This window comes from Oreochromis aureus, linkage group 7 (assembly GCF_013358895.1).
Source record: "Oreochromis aureus strain Israel breed Guangdong linkage group 7, ZZ_aureus, whole genome shotgun sequence".
NCBI lineage: Eukaryota > Metazoa > Chordata > Actinopteri > Cichliformes > Cichlidae > Oreochromis > Oreochromis aureus.
The window spans coordinates 33,397,166-33,423,876 of record NC_052948.1 but is presented as its reverse complement, the minus strand read 5'-3'; the positions used below and the strand labels follow the sequence as shown (position 1 = coordinate 33,423,876).

The 26,711-nt window shown below is 37.3% G+C and overlaps 1 protein-coding gene across 1 annotated transcript; it reads left to right on the top strand.

Annotated features, from left to right (window-relative positions):
• The first annotated feature begins 9,409 nt into the window (after nt 1–9,409).
• parm1 (prostate androgen-regulated mucin-like protein 1) lies at nt 9,410–21,232 on the top strand. Its single transcript, XM_031745669.2, has 4 exons — nt 9,410–9,541; nt 13,037–13,696; nt 19,635–19,713; nt 20,139–21,232. The coding sequence occupies exons 1-4, from the start codon at nt 9,511–9,513 to the stop codon at nt 20,227–20,229; spliced, it is 861 nt and encodes a 286-aa protein (XP_031601529.2). The 5' UTR covers nt 9,410–9,510; the 3' UTR covers nt 20,230–21,232.
• Nucleotides 21,233–26,711: the final 5,479 nt, after the last annotated feature.

Genomic DNA, 26,711 nt, shown 5'->3' with positions numbered 1-26,711 from the left:
TCTATTGATCAAGTGGCACCTGAAAATCCCTTTAATGTCTTACCCGCTTTGTATTTAGCAGCAGCAACACGCCTCCTGTGATGTATAAGCAAAAAGTTCTTTTTCAAAAAGGGCTAAAATGGCTCTGTGGGCACCGGTTCAACCTCCAGATAAACCAAATGTCCACCTGGGTTAAACTGTGGTGGAGGAACATTAAACCCCTCCTGTTGCTCCTTTGTGCTTGTAAATCCTTGTTCTTTTATCGGTGGAATAAAGCCCCCGGACTATCGGTATAAAACACAAAGAATTAGAAATTATTCCTCAAATGTGAAAGAAGTATGGGTCTTGTTATTCATTCATGACAGCGCCTCCTTCACTGCCCATCCCCACAGAGGTTTCAGTGGTGCAGCAGCCACCCTCATTTGTTTTGCAAACTAATTCAGAGCTATCAGCCGCCAGGCCGATTAATTAGGCAATTGGTCGGAGAGCAGAGGGAGTTTTTCACAGCAAGGTCACTGGGTGAGGTGTCCGTTATTCTCATCTCCCTCTGAGGTCTATGTAAACTTCTTACTACATGTAAGGATTTTAATGCAGATTGTATTTACATTGGCTACAGCTACTTCATTAGTTTTGGGTAGAAACAAAAATAGGTCTTGTTTGTTAACTGATCAGTTCAATCTGATGGCAAGTCTTGCTTGCTTAAATGCAAGGGCACCTCCAGAATTGTTTACACAGGGGTGGCCATATGGGGGCCACTAAAAATATTGGGTTGGCATACCAAAAACGTCAAACTTCAACACAAATTTTCATTTTTATTATGCTGGGAGAATAAAGCTGGTGCTGTATCTATATATCTTTTAGAAACACTTAGAATGGAACAACTACTTGTTCGTGATGTCTGTCCATGAGATTGAGGATAACCCTGGCCTTATACTCTCTAGCCACTGTGCACACAGAAAGTTGCAGACATGTACGAGTAGCTCCTTTAATGCCACATTCTAATCAATTTGAAGGACGCACGCACAGACAAGACTATGCAGACAAGCTGAAGCAGTCGCAATAAACTAGAGGGGACGTGGATGTCTGTAAAGAGTCCACCCTCTAATGATCAATTTTGCATCACTCTGAGCCACGCAGACCTTTGCATATTTGCAAATGCACACACTGGTGTATGGTGGACTGGCGTTGCTCTGTCTGGCAGTTTGTTTCTACAATTTCTATCCATGATTGAATAATTTGAGTTTCTGGACTATGTCAAAAACTCATGCACCTTATAAAAACTGAACACAAATTATTAGATTCAATTTCCTGGCTGCTTCAGCGTGTGTTGTCATGATTTATACCAACATGTCAGCAGTTAACAGCGCTCAGACTCAAAAGTCATGGTGGCCCGTAGCACATGAGTGCATGAAAAACTGGGGAGATGTGCTGCAAAATTATTATCTAGTGTAAATAACATATGCAGATATTATTCCATATGTCTATTATATAATGATGCCCACAGACTGCCTTAGAGATAATGTATATTCAAAAAATTCCCCTCTCGCTCCTGCAGGAGGTCTTTATCCTTCAAGCTCAGGTCCTCTACTGGTGGCTTGGTAGCTTGAGGGTCCTGCGCAGAATCTTTCCAGTTCCTAGGAAATGGAGAGAGATCTCAGATGTTGTTCCTGGGATCTGCTGGAGCCCCGATTGCTCTGATTGTCACTAGGACTACTGTTACCTTCACCTTCCACATCTTATCGAGTTCTACTCACAGCCCTTGGTATTTCTTGAGTTTCTCGTGTTCCTTCTTCCTGATGTTGCTGTTTATATCTATAACACATCATTAAAATTAAAAAAAAATTAAAATGAAAAAAAGATTTATCAAACAACTTAATTCATTCCATATTGTAAATACTGGACATTATACCATTTGTAAACATACCCTGAAGCCCCAGGAATTTGGCTTTTTCATGATCCTCGGTCATTTGACCCAGCATTTTGAGTTTTCATATGTTTTGATGGTTTATGGTTTATGTTTCAGTTCATTTAGTTATCTTAAGCTCTTAGGTTGCCCAGTTATAGTTCATTGTTTATTAGATTCTGTGTGATAATTAGGCTGCAGTATGGATACGGACATATGATCACAATGATCATGTTTTCATTTGTGATAATCCAGAATCTGCTTTTTAAGAATTGGAAAAACACATTGTTACACATTGGCCTTGTTATAAATAACTATACTGCTCTCTACTGGCTTATGATTTAACTGCCAATATATTTTAAAAACAGCTTGAAAATGTAATCTATGAACTTGGCAAATAAGACTTACAGTATCTGCAAGGATATGCATAAATCCTTAACATTCTGTTGACAATCTTCTGAAACTGAAATATGCAAAAGGCAACCAAACCCCAAGTCACAGAGTTTGCACTCTTAAACATCACACCATGTGATTTCTGCTACTACTGCTACTGCTACTACCACTACTACTAATACTGCACCCTAATAGAAGTCACAGACTGTCTGCAAAATATGATTAGGCAATGTGTTACTACTCAGAATACATGATAGAAAATTGTAGAAATTACATTTCCCATTAACCCCCTTCTCAAAATAACAGATTCAGAGCTTTGGGTCCCAGATTGCTTTTTTCAAATTACTTAAATTACTTGTGTCTATGCCTGAGTATTGCTTCCACTTTCACTTCTCACTTTTTGGGTTGCAGACAAATTTCAGTTTTATTTTGAATCATTAAAGCAAAGGTGTGACACATGCAGCCCAGCTCGCCAAAGGTTTGCCTGCAGCCCACTGCATAGCGCTGCAAAATGTGAAATCTGCAGTTTTCTTTTTTTTAGTAAACCACACTGCCATACCTGGCCAGACGATGCCTGGATGATCACATCGGAGCGAAAACAATGGTAACACCAAGCAAAGATCCTTAGACGTATCTTCTCTGTAAAGACCACCAGAGGGCGAGCCCTCTGCTTGCAAAGATTCAAAATTAGGTACTAATGAGAATACAAAGAGTTATATAAGGTGTGGTGCAGTACTGTGGGAAAAGAGGCTGTTCAACATCCTTTACGTCTTGCAATGTGTGCCATAGGGCAGCAGTTCAAAGAGGGGTGCAGTCTCCAATAATATTAGAGGCCCTTCTCTGACATCTAGAAAAGCTGTGTGCCTATGACGTTCTCTGCAGTCCTGTTCACTCCCAGAAATTTGAACCTGGGGCAGTGCTATCCAGCTCCACATGGTTTGATCAGCTCATGCCAAACTTTAAAAATGGCCTGGATAGAAAGAAATTATTCAAGGACCAACTTATTCTTCTCTGTCCATTTTATTTGCAGTTCACATTCATGGCAGTGAGATCTTCATCATTTATGCGATGCCAAAAGCTGAACAACCCTTCTCTGTTACTTCTTCCATAACAAAATAGCTGACTGTCTTTGTGTAAAGCCAACACACAGCTGATTATACATGCACTCTAAACTTACCTAAAAAGCTACTTTCAGCTGCTCCTTTATTTACTTGCGGTTACCACAGGAGGTAGCTCTACGTTTGATTAGGCAAATTTTTACATCAAATGCTCTCCCTTACACAACACCAAAGGATTTGTATCTCCTTCCATAATCAAACCAGGAGTCTGTCACTTAATCTGTCGCTTGAATGTGTAATTCACAACATTAAAGCCACTCTGACTTCATCTAACAAGCTTAATTCATTTCTTTCCTCCTTTCAGAACTATAGTGGAGTAATTTCTCCCCTTTAAAGGAAGCTGAAACTGATGTCCTTTCAACCACTGCACTGAGTTTGAACTGATGGTTGGACATTCTCCTTCAGGATTTTTTATTAGAGAGTAGAATATATCAATTACAGCGAGGCATCCAAGTCCTGAAGCAGCAACGCAGCCCCACACTATCTTACTACCACCACTATGTTTGAATATTCTTATGATGTTCATTTTATGAAATACTGTGCTAGTTTTATTCCAAATGTAACAGGACTCAAAACTTCCACATAGTTCAGCTTTTGTCTTGTAAGTCCACAGAATATTTTCCCAAAGTTTTGGCGATCATTAAGATGTTGCTTTGACAAATGTGAGATGAGCCTTTGTGTTCTTTTTGGTCAGCAGCTCTCCCTTGATGCTATTTTAGCCCAGTCTCTTTCTTCTTGTTGACTCATGAAGTCTAACCATAACTGAGCCAAGATAAGCCTTACATTCTGTAGATGTTGTTCTGGGTTTTGTTGTGACTTAATGGATTAGTCATGATGCACTGTTGTAGAAGTTTTGGGTGGCCAGTCACTCCTGAGAAAGTTCACCACTGTTCCTTTTGTGGATCATGACTTTCTCTGTGGTTCACTGGAGTCATAAATCCTTGGAAATGACCTTGTAACTCTTCCCAGACTGACAGATGTTGTTTTTCAACTGTTTCTTTAGATCCTGTTTTGATGTGTTCCTTTTTGACCTCTCTTAGTCTACTTCACTTTGTCAGACAGGTAGTATTTAGGTGGTTTATTTCTTCAAGGCATGTGGCAGTAATCAGACCTGGGTGTGAATACTGAAAATGATCTTTGAAGCTTTCCAAAAAATGTAGTCAAGTACACAACTTAAGGCCAGGTACATTTAGATATCTTTTTTCTCTTCATAAATGGGCCTCATCATTTTAAAAAACAGCATTTTGTATTTACTTATGTTGTTTTTGACAAATATTAAAATTTGTTAGATGATCTGCAATGTGTAAATGTGACAAATATTTAAAAAATAACACACAAAAAAATTAGGAATAGGGCAAGTACTCGTACAGAGTTGTTCTCATCTTCTGTCTTTGTGTTTTAGTTTTACTTCACTATCTTCACTTTGCAAAAGTGCTGTTAAACTTGCCAGCCCTTGGCAAAACAACACATCCTTAATTCCTGAGAAACACAACCAGTTCTCTTTCTCTGTGGCCTCACCCGTACTAATCTTATCAGTCACCTACAGTCACACTCCAGGCACACAACATCTATCCGCAGCGCTGCGCACAGCACAAGACGTCTACAGTCTAGGGAGATGTACTGGCTCACTGTGATGAGGATAAGCCAGCACACTTTGAAAACATGAAAGTGAAGTTTTTCATCACCACATTTGAGTGTTTAAATCTAAATGTAAATCTTTAAAAAACCAAAGAAAAAATTAAAAAAGCTCAGGTCAAGAGGAGAAATGATCTTTACTACAAAGAGTCTTTATAACTGGTTGAAATAATGTTGGGAGAATATTTTGTGCTATAATGCAACTGATCCCCTTTGATATATCAACATGAATGTAAATGAAGAAAATGCTGGAAACCTATGACACACTATGCTAAGCAATGATTTAATTATAAGCTTTAAAATCTAAAAAACCCACCAAAATACAATTACACTCCACAGTAGATAAAAGGATGGTATTATTTGTATAAGTATTTGTAAGCATAAAACCATACAGATCTTTTAAGGATTATTTCATTATGGTCAATATAATCAGTTACTAGTTCAAATTATCATCCTTTTAAATGAACAAGTAATGCTGGATCTGCATTATTTTGTTTCACCAACACTACTAAAAAATGAAATTGGCACACTGGTGTAGACACAGGCAGTCAGTCAACAGTTTCAGTTCAAGTTCTTGAACCATTTTCAGGGAAACCGAAATCTTTTCCAGAGAATCGCACAGCCAAACCGTGAACCTGAGCAAGTTGTTCAAGAGAGATTTAACCAAAACACTGATTTAAATCACATCTAATCAGACACCGCCTTAGTGGCACTTTTAATGTGAAAATATTCTATGTTTATGATTGTATTTTATTTTAATTATATTTGAATACTTTTAAACGCCACACAAACTATTTCACATCATGTATATAATTTAACAAACCCTTAGTGAGCTACATTTATGGTTGCTAATTTTATTTTTAACTTGATATCAGACTTGTATTACATTTCAGCTATTCTACTACAGCTACTGTGGTGCTGCAGCTAGTGTAGTGCCCACTTAAGTGTGCCTAACACCTATCTTCCACATCTTTACAAAACAAATTGCTCATGGGTGCCTTTCACCACCCAAACTGTCTTTCATACCTCTTTGTTTTAATTCAAAGCTGATAGCTGAGATAGAAGTAGGCTAACAATGTCATCATTGCTCAGTTGTCAAAGAAACTGCAGGAGCAGCTTTCATGTCAAGTGAAGGGATACGTGAGCTAAAGGTGATCATGTATATTCAGATCTTTTTCAATGTTCCATATCAGAGAAAAATAATCAGAGGAAACTGTGTTGCATTAAATGCTGCCATGTTTGCAGTAATGGTATCTCTTGTAGAGATTTGTGTGTTGGTATTTTTATTGCAATTAAAAAAAACATGTTGCGTTTGGACTAAAAAGATTTAAATTCAAATTGATTCAGTTTCTGGGGCTTGAAGATACAGAAGTGGTATGTATTCATTCATTCAAAAGAACAAATTAATTAGACTTCCTGAGAAAATGTTACATTTTTCTGAAAGGGTTTTTTCTTTTTTTCTTTTTTTAAATAAAGTGTTCTTTGAATTTCCAAGATAACTGAATCTGATATATTTTTTGGGTCAAAGAATATAAAAATCAAAGGAAGTCTGTTTAAGGAGGAAGTCTCCTTTGCTTTATTAGGTTAAACAGTCAGGATAATAACGAGAATATTGAAAATGGTTATCTCATGCCAAATTGCATGTTAGTGTTATAACATGTAACCTGTGTGCTACTATTTTATGCAAAACTAAAAAAAAAAACCTGCAGCTAACATTTGTATTAATGTTAGCTCATTTACACAGCTGGCTCGATCTTAATTTGAGTTACTGGGAACATCTGATGGGTTTCTAATTTGCCTGAGCACTCACTCGATTTACTATTCATGGAATTACATTTTTCTTACGCTGTGTCTACATTAAACTAATAGTAACTGATATATTAGTTAGCTCTCAAAGGCTCATGGCAAGCTCTTTGTCTAATATCTTATATCTTTGGTTCTCAATGACTGGAACGTGACTCAAAACCAGTCCAGTTTTTGCTAAGTGTCCACAATGTTCTGATGTTACAGTTCTAAACCCGACTTAATGGGGCTTAATTTGACGCAACACGGGAAACCTCACCCGGCCCGGACACGGAAAGGATTGACAGATTGATAGCTACCTGATGGCTAGCTACAGAGACATATTAGCAGGATATGGAGGATGAATGTTAGCTTTCTTCCTGTTAAAAAAAGTTAATTTGAGAGTCCCCAGTGGACAGAAACAAATGCAATCATATGGCAGGGAAAACAAGCTGAAACTGGACCAAAGTTCAGTTAAGAGAACACCTGAGATGATCTGTTCCCAGCATGAGGTTAGTCAGTAATATCCTGCTGCAAGGTCTGGATGACTGGCTATGAAAAAATCCTGATTCTCAACTTTGCCTACCCATACAAATATTATTGAATACAAATCTTGATTATTCAAAACATCATAAATATTTAGTGCCTGGCAATCTGAGCCCGTGGGCTGTAGTTAGACCATGAGGTTTTAAAAACTGAGATTAAGGATGCACTGCACATTAACAGTGTTAATAAAAATCCAGAGAGGCCTACAGTGATCACAGATTATTTCTAAGGTCTTGTTTATATTAAATAAAACAAGATACAAAGCATTAGAAAACTTGTTAATACATTCAGTAGGAGACTTGGACTTGAAATTTAAACATTTCTTTTCTTGACTATCTCACATGCACATATTATGAAACCACAGGGGAAGTTCTCAATCATACTAGTTCTCTGACAGATTATATCTAAATCTAATGTGTCGGTCATCTAAAATTCTACAGGCTTTTGTATTTAACATCACAGATGGCTCAGCTTATGGTGACCTTTTAGGCAGATGCTGGGATATTAAAGTGTGGAATTCGGTAAGGACAAACAGCATTATGCAAACAGTAGTATGCAATCCTAGACATACTTGCAAGAACGATGCTAGTGTGGATACTAATAAAAAAGACAAAAGGCTGACAGCATAGCTGGGCAGTATAAAAATTACAGACAACAGGATAATTAACAGTTGCACCATTTTACCTCTTTTGTGTAGAGCAATGCAGTACTATAAAAAAAAAAAGTACTGAGTCACCCTTCATTTCTTTACATTTTCCTGGTAAAATAGGAAACAGGTGTAGTGATTTATTGAAATGTAAAACTCAATAAATAACTACGTGGAATAAGAGTTTACAAGCGGGGGGGGGGAGAGTTTCTACTGGATTTTCAGTCCAGTTCTTGTTTAATCTGGCATACCTCAAAATTTTCTTTTCTATCTTCTTGACAGTGCCTTCCTTCCATTGATACAGAACTGTAGATCTATCTCCAGATGCATCATTCATAGATAGTAGATAGTTTTTTTTAGGCCTGTCACTTCTTCTTTTGACCCATGTTGCACATTATGCCAAGGCATGCCAAATTGTCAGCAAACAGCTCTTTGAGACTCACCTTGTTAGTACAAAACTATAAATTTATGTTCTTCAGACTGTGATATCTTTATCTCTTTTTCATAGATTCAACCAGTGGCAGATGTAGAAAATTTTAGATGGGGGAGGGGTGAAGGAAGGGCAAGAGGTCTAGGCAGGGTGGCATATGCCTCTTCAGTGAAGTATGGGGGAAATCCCCTATATGTAAATGGAGTAATTATCCACAAAAACACTTTAAACTATTTATTGTATCATGGTCTCTCCTGGATTAAACTAGAGAAATTGGAACAAATGATGTCCTATAGTAACAACGTCCTGAAGATACAATTAAAAATTGGTTCAGTCTTTTTAAATGGATTAACAAAAATCAGCCAACGTCCAAACCCGGAGAACTATTACTCAGGATCACTTTAAAAAAAACATTACAAGTCTGACTCCTTGGAAGCATTGAGAGGTGGCTGAAGACTTTCACACAGTATTTATTTGTTTTCACTATTATTTCACACCTTTGAGTCAAAGTATGTCAATGCTGTTCTGTTATAGGCTTATCTGCTGGTTGAGAAGGCCTGAGCCATGTTCTAAACGTTTGTGCTGCTCTCTGCTGGTACAAAATAATAATTACAATTATCAATGGTTAAAGGTTTGATTAATTATTTACATATAAACTGGCCCCATATAAGACAGAATAAATGACACAGATATTCAAAACACAAAATTACAGCTAAAGCTTATTTTGTAATATATTAAAGTGACAAAACTTCATCTCCGAATTGTTACAAGCATATCTTAGATCAAAAATGAAGATGAAGTCATTATAAAAAAATCAACTACAGATGAATTTGTTAATTTCTAGTCAGACTTCCTGTCTTCGCTTGTTCATATCTTGATGAACACAGCCTCATAATGTGATTGTGCTATTTTATGAGGTTTTGAAAGTGACATCACGAAGCCTCGCCCCCCCAGGCTTTTATAATTAGTCACCTACAGTCACAGGCAGCCGTACACACTACAGCTTTCTACAGGGAGCAGAGAGCACAAAGCTACAGCCACACAAGTGTTTGTGAAGACATACAGCTAAAGGAAAACTATGAGGGTCAGTCGTCAAACTCTGATAACATGTAAGTAAACATCAAAACAGGCTCCTTTCCAATTTACTTAGATCTGTTTTGAAAGTAAAGGTCTTGAGTAAGTGACTGAAGAGCCATGTGAACTACTATGTTTATTGTTAGTATTTTTTAGACTATAAGTGTAGAAATTACTCCCTTTAGTAGCTGATCTGTGAATTATTTGAACTGAAGCTGCTTTGGTGAAATCAGCCTTTGCAGTATCTTTAAAAACTGCCTCTTTTCACTGGTTCAAATAGCTTGTTAGAAGTGAACTTTCAGTGTAAGAAGGTTAAACTCAGACCTGCTAGAAGTTACACAACACCATGCTTTTTTAATGTTTGATTTGTTAAGGAAGTAAATGACACATTTCTACCGGTCTAAACTGAGTGATGATGACATGTGGCGCTAAAGCTCTCAGACAGGAAATGTGTTGTTTTTTTTCTTTTTTTGACTCGACACTATTTTGAAACCTTTGGGTTGAATCTTTATCACAAAGTACTGCATCATTACTTTAATGTTTCTTTCTCCCACTGGTGGTAAAGTAGAGTTTATTTTCATTAGATTCTCTTTTTTAAATTAAACTTTTAAAATTGTGATCAAACAACTACAATAGAAGGAGGAAAAAAAATAATACATTCGTCATACTAGATCCCTGCTCTGACTTCCTTTACATTGACAGAAACACAGATGGCAAGACTGTGTCTGTGATGAAATATGTACTACACAGACTGTAAACGTTCAGCCTTTCTGGTCTTTTATTCATGTTAAATTCCAAATCAAAAGATGGGGGAGTTTTTTTTTTTCATGGTTCCGCCAGATAAATTATCATGACTAACCATGACCAACTACATTCTGATTACACAATGGTAGTGGTAGAAGAGGTATGAAATATACAGCCCCGGTCAAAAGTTTAAGATCACTTGAAAAATGGCAAAAAATCATATTTTGCTTGGTTGGATCTTAACAAGGTTCCAAGTAGAGCTTCAACATGCAACAAGAAGAAATGGGAGTGAGACAAAACAGTGCAATTTATTGAAAACAACGCTTAAACTGAAACAGGTTGTTTTACAGCTGATCAATAGTTTAGGACCACATCCCTTTAAAAGGCCAAATCTGTGCAAAAATGTGGATTCATTGTCATTTTCTGTCAGGTAGTCACACTGTCATGATGTACTGATGGCAAAGGCAAAAAAACTTTCCCTTTTTGAACATGGTTGGGTTGTTGACCTGCATAAGCAGGGTATCTCACAGCGCGCCATCACTGCTGAGGTCTGACAGAGTAAGACAGTCATTTGGGACTTCTTAAATGATCCTGAGGGTTATGGAACAAAAAAGTCAAGTGGAAGACCCGAAAATTTTACCAGCACTGAGCCAGAGGATCCAACTGGCTGTCCGTCAAGACACTGGACGATCCAAATAAAGGCCGTTACTGGTGCAGACTGCAGCCCCATAACCATCACACGGCATCTGAGACTGAAGGGCTTCAAAACCAAAAAAGGCCTCGTCTCTTTGAACACCACAGAGCGGATCATTTCAACTTTGCAAGAGTTCACCAAACATGGGACAGTGAAAGATAGAACAAAGTTTTATTTTCTGATGAGAAAAAATTTAACCTTGATGGTCCTGACGGTTTCCAGTGTTACTGGCAAGGCAAGCAGATCCCACCTGAGATGTTTTCTACATGCCACAATGGAGCTTCAGGAGGTGCAGGGGCATCAAACGGCCGCTGGCTATGTCCAGATGTTGCAGAGAGCATCCCTCATGACTGAGGGCCCTCGTCTGTGCGGTAACGACTGGGTTTTTCAACAGGACAACGCTACAGTACACAGAACAAGGGACTATATCCAGGAGAATAACTTTGCTCTTTTGGACCATCCTGCATGTTCCCCTGATCTAAATCCAGTTGAGAACCTTTGGGGATGGATGCAAGGGAAGTTTACAAAAAGGACAACAGTTCAACAGTTCCGTCTTCACCAGTTGGAGAAATGTTCCCACTCACCTCATGGAAACACTTGCATCAAACATGCCGCAACAAATTTTTGAAGTGATTAATATTAATGGCGGAGCTAGTCATTACTGAGTTCATGAACTTTGATGTCTGTTTTGGGGGGTTAACGTGTTTTTTTTAGTTGTTTTTTTAGGTGTGGTCCTAAACTTTTGATTAGCTGTAAAACAGCCTGTTTCGGTTTAAGCGTTGTTTTCAATCAATTGCATGTTCAAAAAATGTTTTGTGTCTCACTCCCATTTCTTCTTGTTGCATGTTGAAGCTGTACTTGGAACCTTGTTAAGATCCAACCATGCAAAATATGATTTTTTGCCAATTTTTAAGTGATCTTAAACTTTTGATGGGGACTGTATATATAAAAGCTGGTTTTGGGCAAAATTAATTGGGTTCAATCCAACTAAGCAAGTGAGATACTGTTCATACCTAGGTGACATTAGACCTACCTTAAATGGAAAAAAAAAGTGCAGTCTGACATTTTTGCAACCAGTTTTAGCCTACAGGAGATTAGAAAGAATGTAAGGTCTTCCCCCTTTAGCTTCAGACCTGGAGGCCTAAATTCATCCTTTATATGTAGTTTATGAGTTTATTGTATAATTAATATAGTTTAGTGCATGCAGACTCAGTGTCTTCAGTCCTTGAAAACAGCTCAGTAATGTATTTGCCGAAAACACTGTTTCACAAAGAAGATCAAAACCTTCAGCAGAACAACAAATGTTGCTACTTATTTTAACAGTAATAGATGCTTTCAGCTTCTCTCTAATTTTCCAAGAGGTCACCAAAGATTAAGCTACACATTTGATTTGTCACTGATGTTACACCAGATCCCCTTCCTGATGCAACCCTACTATATAGCCAGGGTTGGGACCAGTACTGTATGAGCCTGGGTTTGTGTCTCCTAAACAAATAATAACCACTTCCAAAATGTACCTTTAATTGGCATGAGTTCAATAAACTCCAAATAAAGCTGCACACTGTATTTTTTTTTAACTAAATATCAATCAGAGAAGAGGAAATTATCTTTGTTGAGCATTTCTTATTTTAAATGGATGTTTAGTGCATGTGTGTGCCTTTTATAGTAGAATTTGTCTAATGTTTTGTTGATTTGTAAGATAAAAGCCCACTTTAAAATAAAATCAATAACCTATAAAACTATATACAACCTAAATCAGATTGCATGAATTCCAAAAGCAGAGGCATTTCCAGGAAGCACACACATTGCACATTTCTACCTAACTCTAATTTCTATTTAGAAATTCATTTAACGCCAAGAACTTTCAGTGTGACACTCTACTTATCAGCTAAAACATTTTCAATCCTACCTGGTACATATGGAAGGGGTCCACATTACTATCGATTTCTAAAGCTCCGAAATACTAGTTTAACATCATTTTAAGGGAGAAAAGAAAGGACAGGAAAATTCCAAACTCTACATTTGGAAGCAGGAGGAATGTCATATACCACATTCTCACAGCCTTACAAAAATCTCCTGTCTTGAATTGCAGGTGTGTTGTTATTCTGTGCAGTAACAAAACAGATGGCAATCTCCACAGCACCAACTTCAACTTCTGCAAACCTTGCTGAGACATCAGCTGCAGGTGTCACTGAAAACACCAGCACCACTGACATCAACCAAAGCACCAACACAGCCATTACTCCCACAAGCGCCACCGAAACATACAGCACCACTGACATCACCCAAAGCACCAACACAGGCATTACTCCCACCAACACCATTCAAACAAACAGCACCACTGACATCGCCCAAATCACCAGCACAGCCATTACTCCCACAAACACCACTCAAACAAACAGCACCACTGACATTACCCAAAGCACCAGCACAGCCATTACTCCCACTAGTGCCACCCAAACAAACAGCACCACTGACTTCGCCCAAAGCACCAGCACAGCCATTACTCCCACAAACACCACCGAAACAAACAGCACCACTGACATCACCCAAACCCCCAACACAACGATCACCTTAAGCACTTTAAATACAAGTATTCAAACAACCACAGAAACTACTACCAAAACTACCATCACCACCCAAGCTACCACCACAACAGCCATCACTCCTGGAATCACCACCCCCCCAAGAGCCACCACCAGGGGTACCACTCTGGGGCAGGATGAACACAAGCCTAAAGGTCTAAGCTCAGGTATGGAGAATTGCTCAGATACAGTTATTCTTTCTGTTTCATGCATTTCCTTTCTTTTTCAATCGATCCCACAACAATTCTGCTACATGACAATAAGTCAGAAACCAGTGTATCTTCACTGACAAGTAGAACCACATCAAGACTCTGAAAAATGTCATCTAGGATAATTAATATCAAAAGCCTGAATGCAAAAATGGTAACAATAACCAGAGCTTGACTAGACGGTATCATGTAGATTTTTTATCATTTTTTAGCATACAAGCATGACATTATTACTAATTAGTTACAAATACAAATCTGATCTAAAAAATGTATAGTTTATCCTCTTGACACCATGAAAGCTGACAAACTGCCAGTGAGTAAAAGAGAACTCAGATGATAATCAGAACAATTAAAATCGTGTTGTTTATGCCAACTTTATTACTGCCACCCAAATGTTTGCAGCAGAAATCAAAACAAACTCATCAGAACAGCAGTTTTGGTGAGTCCAAGTGAATTGTAGCCTCAGTTTTTCACTGATAGGATTGGCACGTCTTCTTCTGCTGTAGCCTGTCTGCTTTAAGGTTTTGCATTGAGAGATTATGCATTCTGTGGTTGTAGTGAATGGTTAGTTGAGTTTAGTTACTGTTGCCTTTCTTTTCACTTGATGCAGTCTGGCCATTTTCCTCTGACCTCTGGGATTAACAAGACATTTTCACCTAGAGTTACTGCTCACTGGGCCAATTGTTGGACCATTCTCTGTAAACCTTTGAACAGATGGTTGTGTGGGAAAATCCCAAGAGATCAGCAGTTTCTGAAATTCTCAGATCTGCCCATCTGCCACCAACAACCATGCTACATTCAAACTCCACTAAAATCCTCTGATTTGTGTTAGTGAGCAATTGAACAGGTCTACCTAATAAGTGGCCAGTGTTAAAAATGGTATACCCAAACTCTTTAATCCTAGTGAGTTTGACATTTTAGGAGTTAAGGTAACACTTTATAAAAATGACCCAAGAGCAAGGGCTCAGTGCTCATATAATTAAATGGAATTTCAATGTATTGTGTTTAAAATTATGTAATTATATTTAACTAAAAATACAGGTAACTACACTCTAATAAGGGGGAAAGCAAGAAGAAATTATAATGTAATTTTAAAAATGGATAACAGAATATCTATTGTGCACATAAAATAATGAATATTAAATAAAGATGTTAAAAAAAATAAGCATATAAAATGGCAAGATTAAGGCCTGCGCCCCTCCAAAAATACAGGCCCACATAGCAAAATTGGTACGGCCCAGATCTGGCCCACACAATGTGCTTACACACGGCCCACATACCGCAAAGAATGACGGCCCTTTGGTGGCCTAGATCTGGTTTGCCAGAGGTGGTCCACACATGGGCCAGCACAAGGCCAGTTGCAGACACACTGCTGGCCCTGTGCTGGCTCAGAACAGTTTCAGCTCTGGCCCCAGATGTCAGCCTAATGTGTACCCTAAGCCATGTAATAACAACATGTGCCAGAACATAATAGTGCAAAAGTAACATGACGAAACTCTGTTCTTTTCAAAGGAACAGAGTCTTCTAACTAAAACAGGAAAATAGGAACATAAATAGTGCCATCATTGCCAGACCCGGCCCACATGTGGCCATGACACCAGTCAGTCAGAAGTGCCAGCTTGATGCCGGATCCGGGGAAGACCTGTTTTCTGTGAGCCTGGGCCACATAAACCAAACCACAATTGGGCCAGATGTGGCATGCCATCACATAAACAATGCCATCTATGCTAGGCCTGGCCCATATCTGGATGACATACCACTTACCATGCCAGAAGTCAGCCAGCAGTGCTGGCTTGACACCAGATCCAGGCCAGACCTATCTGCTATGTGAGGGATGACAGATGGAAAATATTGTTTGTTTCCTTAAAATTTCCACAAAATTACCATAAAAATAGCACTTAAAACTACTTAAAATGTAATTTGTCTCCTTTCCTGTAAAATACATGAAATTATGCACTTAAAATTACTTACACACTACTGCAATTTATTTATAGTATAGTTGTTGTTTTTTTTTGTTTCTTGCAAAACTTGTTCTTATTCAAGTGTCTACAAAAATAAGTAGCTGGTAATTAATCAGACATATCATGTAAAGTAAGAAAGTATATTTTGTATTAGTATACTCACTGTTTATCAGATATAATTTATTATTTCTTTCTTTTTTCTTTTTCTTTTTTTTTTTTTTGATAACACTAAACTGTGGTTTGGATGCTACAACATTTACCTGAGACACTGCCACATTTTTGATCAGTCAGTGTAGCACCTGTTCAGATAGCACCACATTACACTGCACCAAAACGTGTTACCCAAGTACCTGCCCTTTATAGACAACTCTGTGTTTATTGCAGATGCTCTCTCAAGACACCCACTGTGTGTTCCCTGCGGTTTCATTGAAATTATTAATTATTTTCTTATCTTTATTGTACTCCTTCAGATACACCTCTGGTATGCCAGTAACTCATTAGCTTTTGGTTTTAATCAAAGAATAGTTACAATATACTGCCAATAAAGGGCACGTTCTCCAACATAATGACTGGTTTCTGACCTGAATCTGATGTAAACCATCTGTCTGTCTTTAACACCCCGAATGTAAATATCAGCGAATGTGTTGAACATATGCTTTACAAACACAATGGCACAGGTACTCATAGTTCTTTTGTTAAATGAGCAAAGTGAAAGCATGCAATACTCATGCACTACCCCAGCCCTTCTGTTGCCCGTCTGTGACTGACCTCTTTTCAGCGTGGTTTAGTCTGCGGTTAATATGTGAACAGTTTCCTTTCACGCTTCCTTGTTTACTTCATAGTAACGTCCTTACCAGCTAAATAAATGTTAGTGAATAAGCAGAGAAAGAACTAAGTGTACAATATCCAGTCATTATCACTGTCAGATCACATTATAAGGTATATTAAAACATTCTTTACATTACTTCATGGGCATTTGGACCATCTAATCTCATTAAAGCCAAAATAACTTTAAGTCATTTACAGCAAAGAAAAGTAGTTTTCCACAAATGGGAACCTACTGCTTATTTCCCGTTATCAGTGGCTAGTGCACCTGATAATGTGTGTCATTTCATGTTATTTCCTATGGCTCATTTCATATGAATCATCTGGTTACTCAAAAAGGCCCAGAAAGTATGTTGATCATTTATGTGCAGTTACACATTTTTCAACAGCAATAACTAAAAGTTTGTATTTAAAAAGTAAATAAATGAAAATATGCAGGTCATGATCTGTTCCAAATGCTGATTTGTGGTGTCAAAAAATCGTCACTGCTCAGTCACAATCCATTCTTTGGAAAATAACAGAACGCATTTTCAGTGTCCATTTCCAAAGCGTGCCACCTATCAAGGGTTTAAGACTCAGTTCAAAGATCAGACAGCTTTCTGATAAACTAAGGCGCATAGTCAGCAATAAGCAGGTAATTTAATGTTGAAATTAAGGCTTGTAAGAGTATTAAGAGCAGCCTTGTTTTTCAAGGAAGTGTTTATTGATTATATCTGAACATTTTACTAGGCTGTGCCTCCGGGCCAACAAATAGAAACATAAGATCCTTGAGGTGTTCTGATTTCATCCAATTTCTCACATGGAGATTACTTATCAAAACTAAAGCTCAAAGATCAATTACTTTAGACAATGGGAAGAAAAGAATTATCTTAAGTTCATAGTACACTGTGCCACAAAATGACCACCACCTCTCGAGACTTTTAGCTTACCTCTGCATAGTTAGAGTAGTACAGTCGGCTGAGGCCACTGACATACTTAAACATCAGGTGTGTTTAGTTGATGAGAAAAACAAATTTTATGAATCTTAAATGAAGAATCATTCAATACATTTTTCGATACACTTTAGACTGATTGATTTTAGCTTGTTTGCAGTATGGCTCTTGGGTTAGTGCTGTCCTGATACATCAATCTGGTTGATTTCAACTGTCCTTTAACCTTTTGTTTATTGCTATTTTTAAAACAGCTGTCCAGTTTTTTAGGTTATGACCAAACACATGCACAAAAAGCCTATATACTTAGGCTGTATTCACATTAGGTAATTTATACCTAGCTGAACAAATTTGAACAGCAAATGTAACTCTAACCACCAGTTTTTTCAAATTTAGTGTGATTACTGCATATTATGTGTGAGCATGGTTAACCCTACTTTGTCCTGACCTATTGAAAAGGTCAGGCCAGGCAGGGTTTGGTTTGACTCAAGAACAGTACACATGTAGTGTGATTGATAACCACTCCTGAGCATTGACCTCTTTTAAACCATAATAAAAAGTAAACTAATAAACTGTCATATAGGCTGTGTGGCAGGCAGAGGTAGGAACCAAATGCAGGACTCAAATCAAAAAGGAGTGAACTAAAGAAGGAACTCATGAACCAGGAACTAGGAACTATAAACTAGAAGGGAGAAAAAAAAGAAAATTTACAACTTTGAGTTTACAAGCCAACCATGATGCACAAGGACGCACACAGCAAATGGGGACGATGCAACAACAAGCAGAGGAAGACTGAGCATAACGAGTGTATGGGAAACAGGAGGGAACACACCTGGAACTAACCAGTTAGCAAAGGTACAAGTAGAAGTAACACTACTACAGTTAAAAATACTCCTGATTTAACTTCTTTTCTCAAGTAAAAGTAAAAAAGTACAGGCTCTGGAATTTACTCCAAGCAAGAAAGTAAAAAGTAGCTCTTTGGAGGGCGTTTCTAATTTTGTGCAATGCTAACTGAACCTTGTGCTAGATTTAACATAATGCTAAAACAATATCAGTAGATGAGAAAACAAAATTTAGTCTAATTTTTCAAAATAACTACACTCAACTCGAATCTGAAAAAAAAGAAGGAAAATTTAAAAAAAAATCTCTATATTCTGTTGCCTACATTGTAGAGAGTGACTTTGCCTCTAAACAGGCAAGTGTGTATAGTCAGGGGTTTAATTGGGTCACACACTGTTCTTTACTTTAAACCCATCACAGTAGAGCAAACTAACCTGTTTATCCTGCACTAACTTGCAGAGAATTTTCATGCAACCGTTAAATAACAGTTAGTCTACTTCAGTTTAACTTAAAAGCATGTTTCACAAAATAAAAAAAACAACTAAAAACCATAATGTCACATGTACTGATTTAAAAACATGAGGACTTTCATGTAAGTGTTAAAGTTCCAGTTTATGAAACTGACCTTTGTGGCTTACAGTGTTGGACCCAATCCACCACAAACTTCACAAAGGAAAATGTGACAGAAGTCCACAAGTAATCACTTAGTACTTTAGAACACACACTAAAGTACACAGGCACTTCAACAAAGGGAAGACCGGACTATTTATACACAGAGAATTGACTGGAAGTGACAAACAGGTGAGGAAAGACACAGGGGACAAAAAGTGAATGCACGTCAGGGAAGGCAGACAGGAAGAAAAACTAACACAGGACATAAAAAAACAAACCTTCAAAGTAAAACAGGAAATGACAGAACATCTGAATGCATCTGAATGCAACATCACTATTAATAATGAAATGGTAATGATGATTATAAAAATAGCCACAAATAATAGCAGTAAAATATTTCTCCTCTTGACAAGACAAACAAAAAGAATTTCAAGGAAACACAAATGGATTAAGGCTTAGGGACAGAGTGAGACAGATGGACGCACAACTAGAAACAGTCAGGAGTCTACTAAGATAATAAAATAAGAAACACAAAATATTTAAAAAAGCAAAAAAGAGACTCAATAGCATCACTGTACAAGAATGATCAAAACAGGAAATGACAAACCCAAGTGAAACCAAACAGGAAACAATAAAAACTTGAAGGCAAGTCAAACTCCTGGGACTCAAACCACAGACTATAAGAGGAAACCTTAGACTTATTGTCTATTTCTTTGTTCTTTTCTCCAGGAAGTATTGCAGCCATCGTTTCTTTTTTCATTGTATTGGTTCTCGTTGTGTTGGGAGGGCTGTACTACTACAAGATCAGGTGAGTCAACTTGTGTTATAGAAGCCGAATGCTCATAGTTCACAGCCAAATTTGATTGTACCAGTCAGATGATTTCATTTCTCCAAGCAGCCCCCATATGCGTGACCAAAAGGATAGTTCTCAGGGGATTGATCCTTTGTTAGTCGTGCTTTAAAATTATTTATTTTTTTCATTGATGGTATAAAAGATGCTTCCAGATCTAAAAAGTAAAGCTAACCTAGAAGTGTGTCTGTGGTTGTTGGGGAAACAGCCCTCAGGTCCTTCACTTTTTTACTTTCAAAATGAACTCAGTCATTAGATTCAGGTCAAAACTAAACTTCTGATCACTGTAAGAGTGAGAAAGGTCAAACCCTCACTGAAGTGTTTGGTGTTTTGAAACACTTTACTTCTCTCACTCTGTTTTTTCTTTGTATTTTCCGTTTCAGACGGACGAACTACGGTCGTCTCCTGGAGAGCCAAGATTACGGCATGACAGGAAACTTCAACAACCCAATGTACGACCCCTATGATGCTTGACCTCTGATCCCAGAGAAATCCAAAGTCCTGCAGACAGAGCCAGTCTGATCAGAATGTGCTAACAGTATGCGAGTGATGACTTCACGATGGTCAGATTTTTCAAGTGTTAGATAGACATCGAGCCAGTGTCACGCCAATGCTCGAATGCACTGAATTCCTCGAACTGCTATTATATTTCCAATGTGACCAAAAAGTATGTATTTAAATAATAGCAGCTACTAGCATTTACTCAGTTACCTTTTCAAAGAGCTTTAGCTTCATGAACTCTCATATGTGATCACATTTCTAAGAGTGGAAAGTCACAGGTTATCTAGTGTGTTTGTACAGGTGTTATGACTTTTGTCAGTGAAGATCAGCTCCAGTGTAACATTACAAGAGAAAAAACACAGACGGTAGCAAATAATACAGAGCCAGCAGAGACAACTTTCCAATGTGTCAATAAAGTGATGAGAAAAGTTTTTAATCTTTATACAATTTTCATAGTAATTTTGTTTTATAGAAAAGTGAGATATATCGCAAATCTAAGATGGAGACACATTTTAACAATTCCAGGTGTCCATGTTAAGTGAAGTAATAGAGACATTTACATAAAATGTTTTAGCTTTATTAGTTTGATTGTGTGTGTAAAAGTGTCAAACTGAATGATGCAAAAGAAAAGAGGGACCAGCCTTTAAAAGGCGGGTACAAGGTTGATTGTTTAATTGTATTCATCAAGCTAAAAGATGCGTTTTTTGTATTAAATAGCTTGTGTGTCCTCAGTAAAACACATAATAAGGAGTTACCTCTCTCTCAAACCTGATCAGCTGCATCTGCCATTTTTGAGTGACATTTTACCTACTAGATGCTGTGTTGAGATGTGGTTTGTTTTCATATTTCTGGGATATTTCTGTCGTCAGTCAGGCTGCTGTTTTGATTGTTTGTACATTTTAATGAGCTGTGTTTTTGTGAATAAATTGGTGAATAAAGGTGATTAAAGTCAGTGTTATCGCCATTATGGCAACAACAATCTGAGTGATGTTGTGGAAAATGTAGAAACTAAACCCAGCGCACTTCAATGGTTCAGACTTTTCAGCTGTGCAGTATACAGAAGAAGTACTGCAGCTATCTAAACACAAAAGCATGATGGCTATAATTATCTGAAACCAATAAAATGGCACGACAACACAGCATGCGTAGTACACGCATGCAGATGCTGACGTTCGGTGCGATGTCTTCATCTCTTTGCCTCAGTAGACTCAGTAGGCATTTATTAGTGGAAGCTTTAATAATAGTCCTGCCATCACTGCCATCCCATCCAAACTGCTTCCATTCTTCCGCTTTCTCTCATGGTTTCCCATGAAATCCTCCTCCCAGACCCACACGCAGCTTGTCTGTGTCATTTCGTTTGTCCGTCTTCTTCTTTAATAATTTCCACAGAAGCTCTGAAAAGGTCAAATTCTGTCCATTATAAATGTTTATTTCTGCTGTAAATCTAGTTATTTTAAGAGCGGAGTCTGTGGGGATTGACTCAAATGGCCACTAGAGGAATTGCAGTTTTTGGCATCACAGCACTGACCGCATTTTTTAGCCCCAGAGGCTGCCTTTTCGCTCAAAATAGAGTACTTGCGACTATTCTGTTTGCTTTGCTACATAACACCCATTTTCCCAAAATCCTGTACAGGGTTGTCTCAAGACTGGAGGAAATCTGGTGGAAAGAAGACCTGTGATTCACAAATTCGAGCAATGGTGCATTTTGTAGCTAAATCATTCACATTTCACTTTAAACAATTCTAATCTAAAGCTGCAAAGTTACAAGTAGTTGCAAATGAGGGAGTATTTCTTCCCCAACCAATAAATAAAGCAACATAAAATGGAAAGCTTGAGTACATGAAGTATTTTTAACTTTTTTTAAAAAAATGTGAAACTAACAATAGAACAGGACGAGTGAAGGGAAAACAGTGTATGCAAAATAAACAAAAGACAGGTTAGTTGAATGTGTGTGATGTGTAGTTTGTAACTGGACTGGCTACATATGTGTGTGATAAAGAAAAATACATTCAAATGAATAATAATTTCAGTAACTTTAATCATCATCATTATTATCATCCTCCTCCATCTTTGTGATCATAAAAACACCAAACTGATCATATGTGTATTATCACATATATGGATATTTATATTTTGAAGTGATATATTTATGTATGAGGTTCTAGAAAGTATATGAAAGTAAAGCTTATATAGACATTTTAAATTGTAAAGACAGAGGAAAAAGAAAAACTGAAGTACAGCATTTGAAATGTATTTTATTATACCACCTCTCTGTCGTCACTGCTGGGCAGCAGCAGTAATAATAGAGGGAGCAGAGTCTGCACTGTTATTATCAGGCTCTAAATACTCCAGGCAGTGTGTACGTGTGTGTGTCCTTTATAATTATCATTATTTACATTAGAAATCAGAAACATCTGGATAAGAAGTGAGAACTACAATGACTTAAATTTACCATTTGAATGTGAGCCGCAGTCTGTCACTCACGCTAATCACTCAGACATGTAATTTGAGCAGTTGTGTGTCAGTACACAGCAAATACTGAGCTGTTGATTTGTCCTGAATATTAAGATGGTTTAGGTTCATTTACTGCCTTCATTAAACATAGAAAGTGCCAGGCTCTGACAACAGGAAGTAACCTTTTGCTCTGTCACACTTCATTGCAACAGTTTGGAAACCACAGGCTGATAAGCTGCAAAATGAACAATAACAGGGAGGCGGTGGATAAGCTGAGACTGAGATTACGTCTTTCCCTCTGATTAAATTCTGCATTACAAAGTTAGACAAATAAGAATTAAATGGGCAAAATTTAAAGATCAGAATTTTAAAAATCCTGTAACAATATCGAGCTTTGGACAGAAAAACCTGTTTATTATTTCTGACATACATGAGTCCTTAAAAGGATCAAATCCAGAATGAAAAGCGTGAGGAACGTGAACCTGCAGGCATCATTTTTTAGAAAAACAGTACATTTTAACTTCAAAACCACAAAAAAGCTGCATTCGCCCACTCACTGATAAGAGATGCACTAACAACTAAGAACAGAAAACCACGGTTTGAACTTTAGTTTCATTTAAGAGGAAAAACAGGAGGAGGTTTCATTTTCGACCTAACTGGGACACTTTTGCCCACTGAAGCTTCACTGCATCTGGTTTCAGCAGTTCTAACTTCAGGAGCATGAGCTCAGTTTGGTGCCTAAAAAACAGGTGGGTGTATAAAACTGTGTTTCACTCGTGAAAACTAAACTGTGGTGATGCTAGAAAAGGAGCAAATCATACAAAGTTTTAACTTTGTATGAGTTTAAGATTCTCTGGGTCAAGCTGACTGAATGGAAATATCCATATTATCATGTTTTGTCTCCATATAATCTTTTAACACTAGATATACTCAAATGTAGTGTGCAAGTTATCTTTTGCATAGAATGTCCTGACAATAATATGTGGCCATGAGTGAAGATGTGCCCTATAGTTGTTTGACCCCATTTGCAAAGACAATGTAAAACCTCACAAAGACAACCTGTTTGTGTGTAAATTAGTTTATTTCAGTTATTGATGACAAACTAGAGCCAGACAATGATTAACACCCAGGTTTAACCTACAACATTTGGTTAAGTGTCGACATTTAATAAGGCGGAAGTGTAAAATACCTTTGGGGATTTTTCTAATCTGGTTTTGGTTTGATGTTAATTGTTCATATGTTTTGATTAAACTCCATTTACAAAACTATGCAGTGAACCTGTGTTTTTCCATGAAAACCGATTTGATTGCACCTTAAATTGTTATGTTTTCATAAAAAAAAACAATTTGAAAAAAGAAAATAAAAGAAGGAAATATAATCATTTATATTTTCTTTTTTTCTTTTTTCTTTCTTCATAGTCATGTACCGCTGTAGGAATGTTTTGGACTTTGAACTTTAGTTTCATTTAAGAGGAAAATCAGGAGGAGGTTTCATTTTTGACCTAATTGGGACACTTTTGCTCACTGATGCGTCACGGCATCTGGTTTCAGCAGCTTTAACTTCCAAAGTGCAGGACGGAGGAGACAGGATGTGAAAGCACTTTAACTTTAAGTACTGGCAACTTACAGAGAGGACAAAAATAAGCACAGAGCCTGGTCAGAGCAGAACAAGGAAACGTAAAGCTGAGGATTACACAGCAGGAATGTGGGACGACACAACAAGAATACAGACAAACAGGTTTAGAAGAAGCCACAATATTGACCATAAAGTGCTGGGACAAAACCCAGGAACGTGACAGAATTAGAAATATCAAATTAAACACAACCAGAAGGTCTCTAACTCAAATAATATCAATATCAACTTTATTTAAAGTAAAGTATTTAAAAAAAAATAGCCCTACTAGGCTGTACATAAAACTATACACAAAATAAATGAAAACAGTAACAACACCAAAAAAATAACACATAAATAAAAAGATTAATTTTAAAACTGAACAATGTAAGTGACTGTCGAACGTGCAAACTGAGAATGCTCTGTGCCCTCTGAATTTCAGCTTATGAAGCCTGCAAAATACACATTTATCCAGCTGAACAACTTGTAAACATTTTGGTTTTTAACTAATATATTCACTTAACAGAGGTGGTTTGTTCCACCCCCTCACAGTACACACAGTGTGTAAAAGAGAACTGTTTGACCTCAAAGTAATGCAAGTGAAATTCTCTAAATGTCACAGCTGTGGTTAAAGCCAACACCGTGCGAAGCTGAATATAAAAATATACAACATGTTGTATATGCCTTTGTGATAAAAAACAATGTTCCAAAATAACATCCCAAACTAATCAGCAGTTGAATGAGTCTTCTCAACTCCCACATAGTGGCACTTAAAGGAACAATGCAGTGTTTTGCAAGTTGGGCTGGAAATTATGCACGTGCATAAATCATGCTATTTTATGCAGAAAAAGAAATAGAAACAAAAAATTGTCAGAGATTTGCACAATATGCTCTAACAAAAGCAAATGTAAGAAATAATCACAGTGGACATTGGAAAATGACCAAATATTTTATTTACTTATGTATTTTTTTTATCTTATTGTAGTACTTTTTCTAACTTCAGTTCTTTCATTTAATGTGAATAAGGATGTTCAATAAGGAGAGATCATTAGAAGGAATTGAGCATGATTTATTGATATACAGAACTCAATTATTTGGAGATTAGACCCCAATCGCCCATCACAGTCCCAGCAGTGATTAGGGCAGGATCCCCTCGGAGATGTCTAGACGCTGTTGGTGGAGAAGAAGATGGAGGCTTGAACAAAGCCTGAGTAAAAAGGAAGAGGCGGAGATGGGGGAGAGGTGGGTTGCACAAGGAAGAATGGCAGATGAGCAGTGAGATTTAGAGTACACAGAGTGGAGGTTGATTGGCCTGAAGAAGGTGGGCAGAAAGATGATTGGACTAGAGCAGTGATGTCAGCAATGAACTTGTCTGCGTGGGAAAGTGGAAGTGAAGTAAAGCTTAGATTAGCCACTAAAGAACTGTAAAGCAGAGAGATGTGTGACTACTGATCTTCCTCAATGAACTTATACATAAGCTTCATTATTGGTACATTTATACAGCTGCATTTTGTACAAATTGGAACCTAAAAATTCAACAATACACTAGAATGATATTGAAATAAAACAATATATATTAAAAATCACCTTTCCCTGCAGAGTAGACAGTGGTAGACGTGTGGAAGTAATAAAGGTTATCTTCTCTTATCTTATAAAATATTTCTTCATGAGACACTGTGAGGTTTTTGTTCTTCATCTCGAGTCTCAATGAGATTACTTAAATTTTAGTTTAAAAAAAATAATGTGTCACTTCAACGCAGATGCCTCACTGAGCATGTGACACACACTCCACATCTTCACTAAACTGCTGCATCAGTCACACATACTACAGTGAGTCATGTGATGATGTGTTTGTCAGTGTAACTAGTAAATGGAAAGTCATGAAATATTTGCTGGTGGTCTGCTGAATCTAGTGCCACATATTAACAACCTCATGTATTCCCATAAAATTTGTTGCAGATATTCACGAGTGCCCTCAGGCATGAATTCCACCATTTACCTTAGTGACACTAATTTACGGACTCATGGCTCATTAACTTCAGTTTAAACATTTGTAATGTTGCAACGATTAATGTATAACAGTGGCATCTGTTGGACAGAGAGTATGTTACGTGAATGTAAAATGCAAACTCATATTCTTATAACTTGATCATGGGAGTAAAGTGCAGGACATGAAGTTGTAATGCAACTGATAATATAAAAAAAATAATGTTACTGAGTTATTGTATGAAAAGTGTGGGAGTAATGTGGATGTTGATGTTGTATTTTTGTTTAAATGTCCTGTTATGAGGTGATTTTTAATATTCTTTTCTTCTAATATCAAATTTTAGTGACATCTGTATGAGATGAGTTTACTTTTGTTTGTCTTTGAATGTAGATTGTGCGTGTTT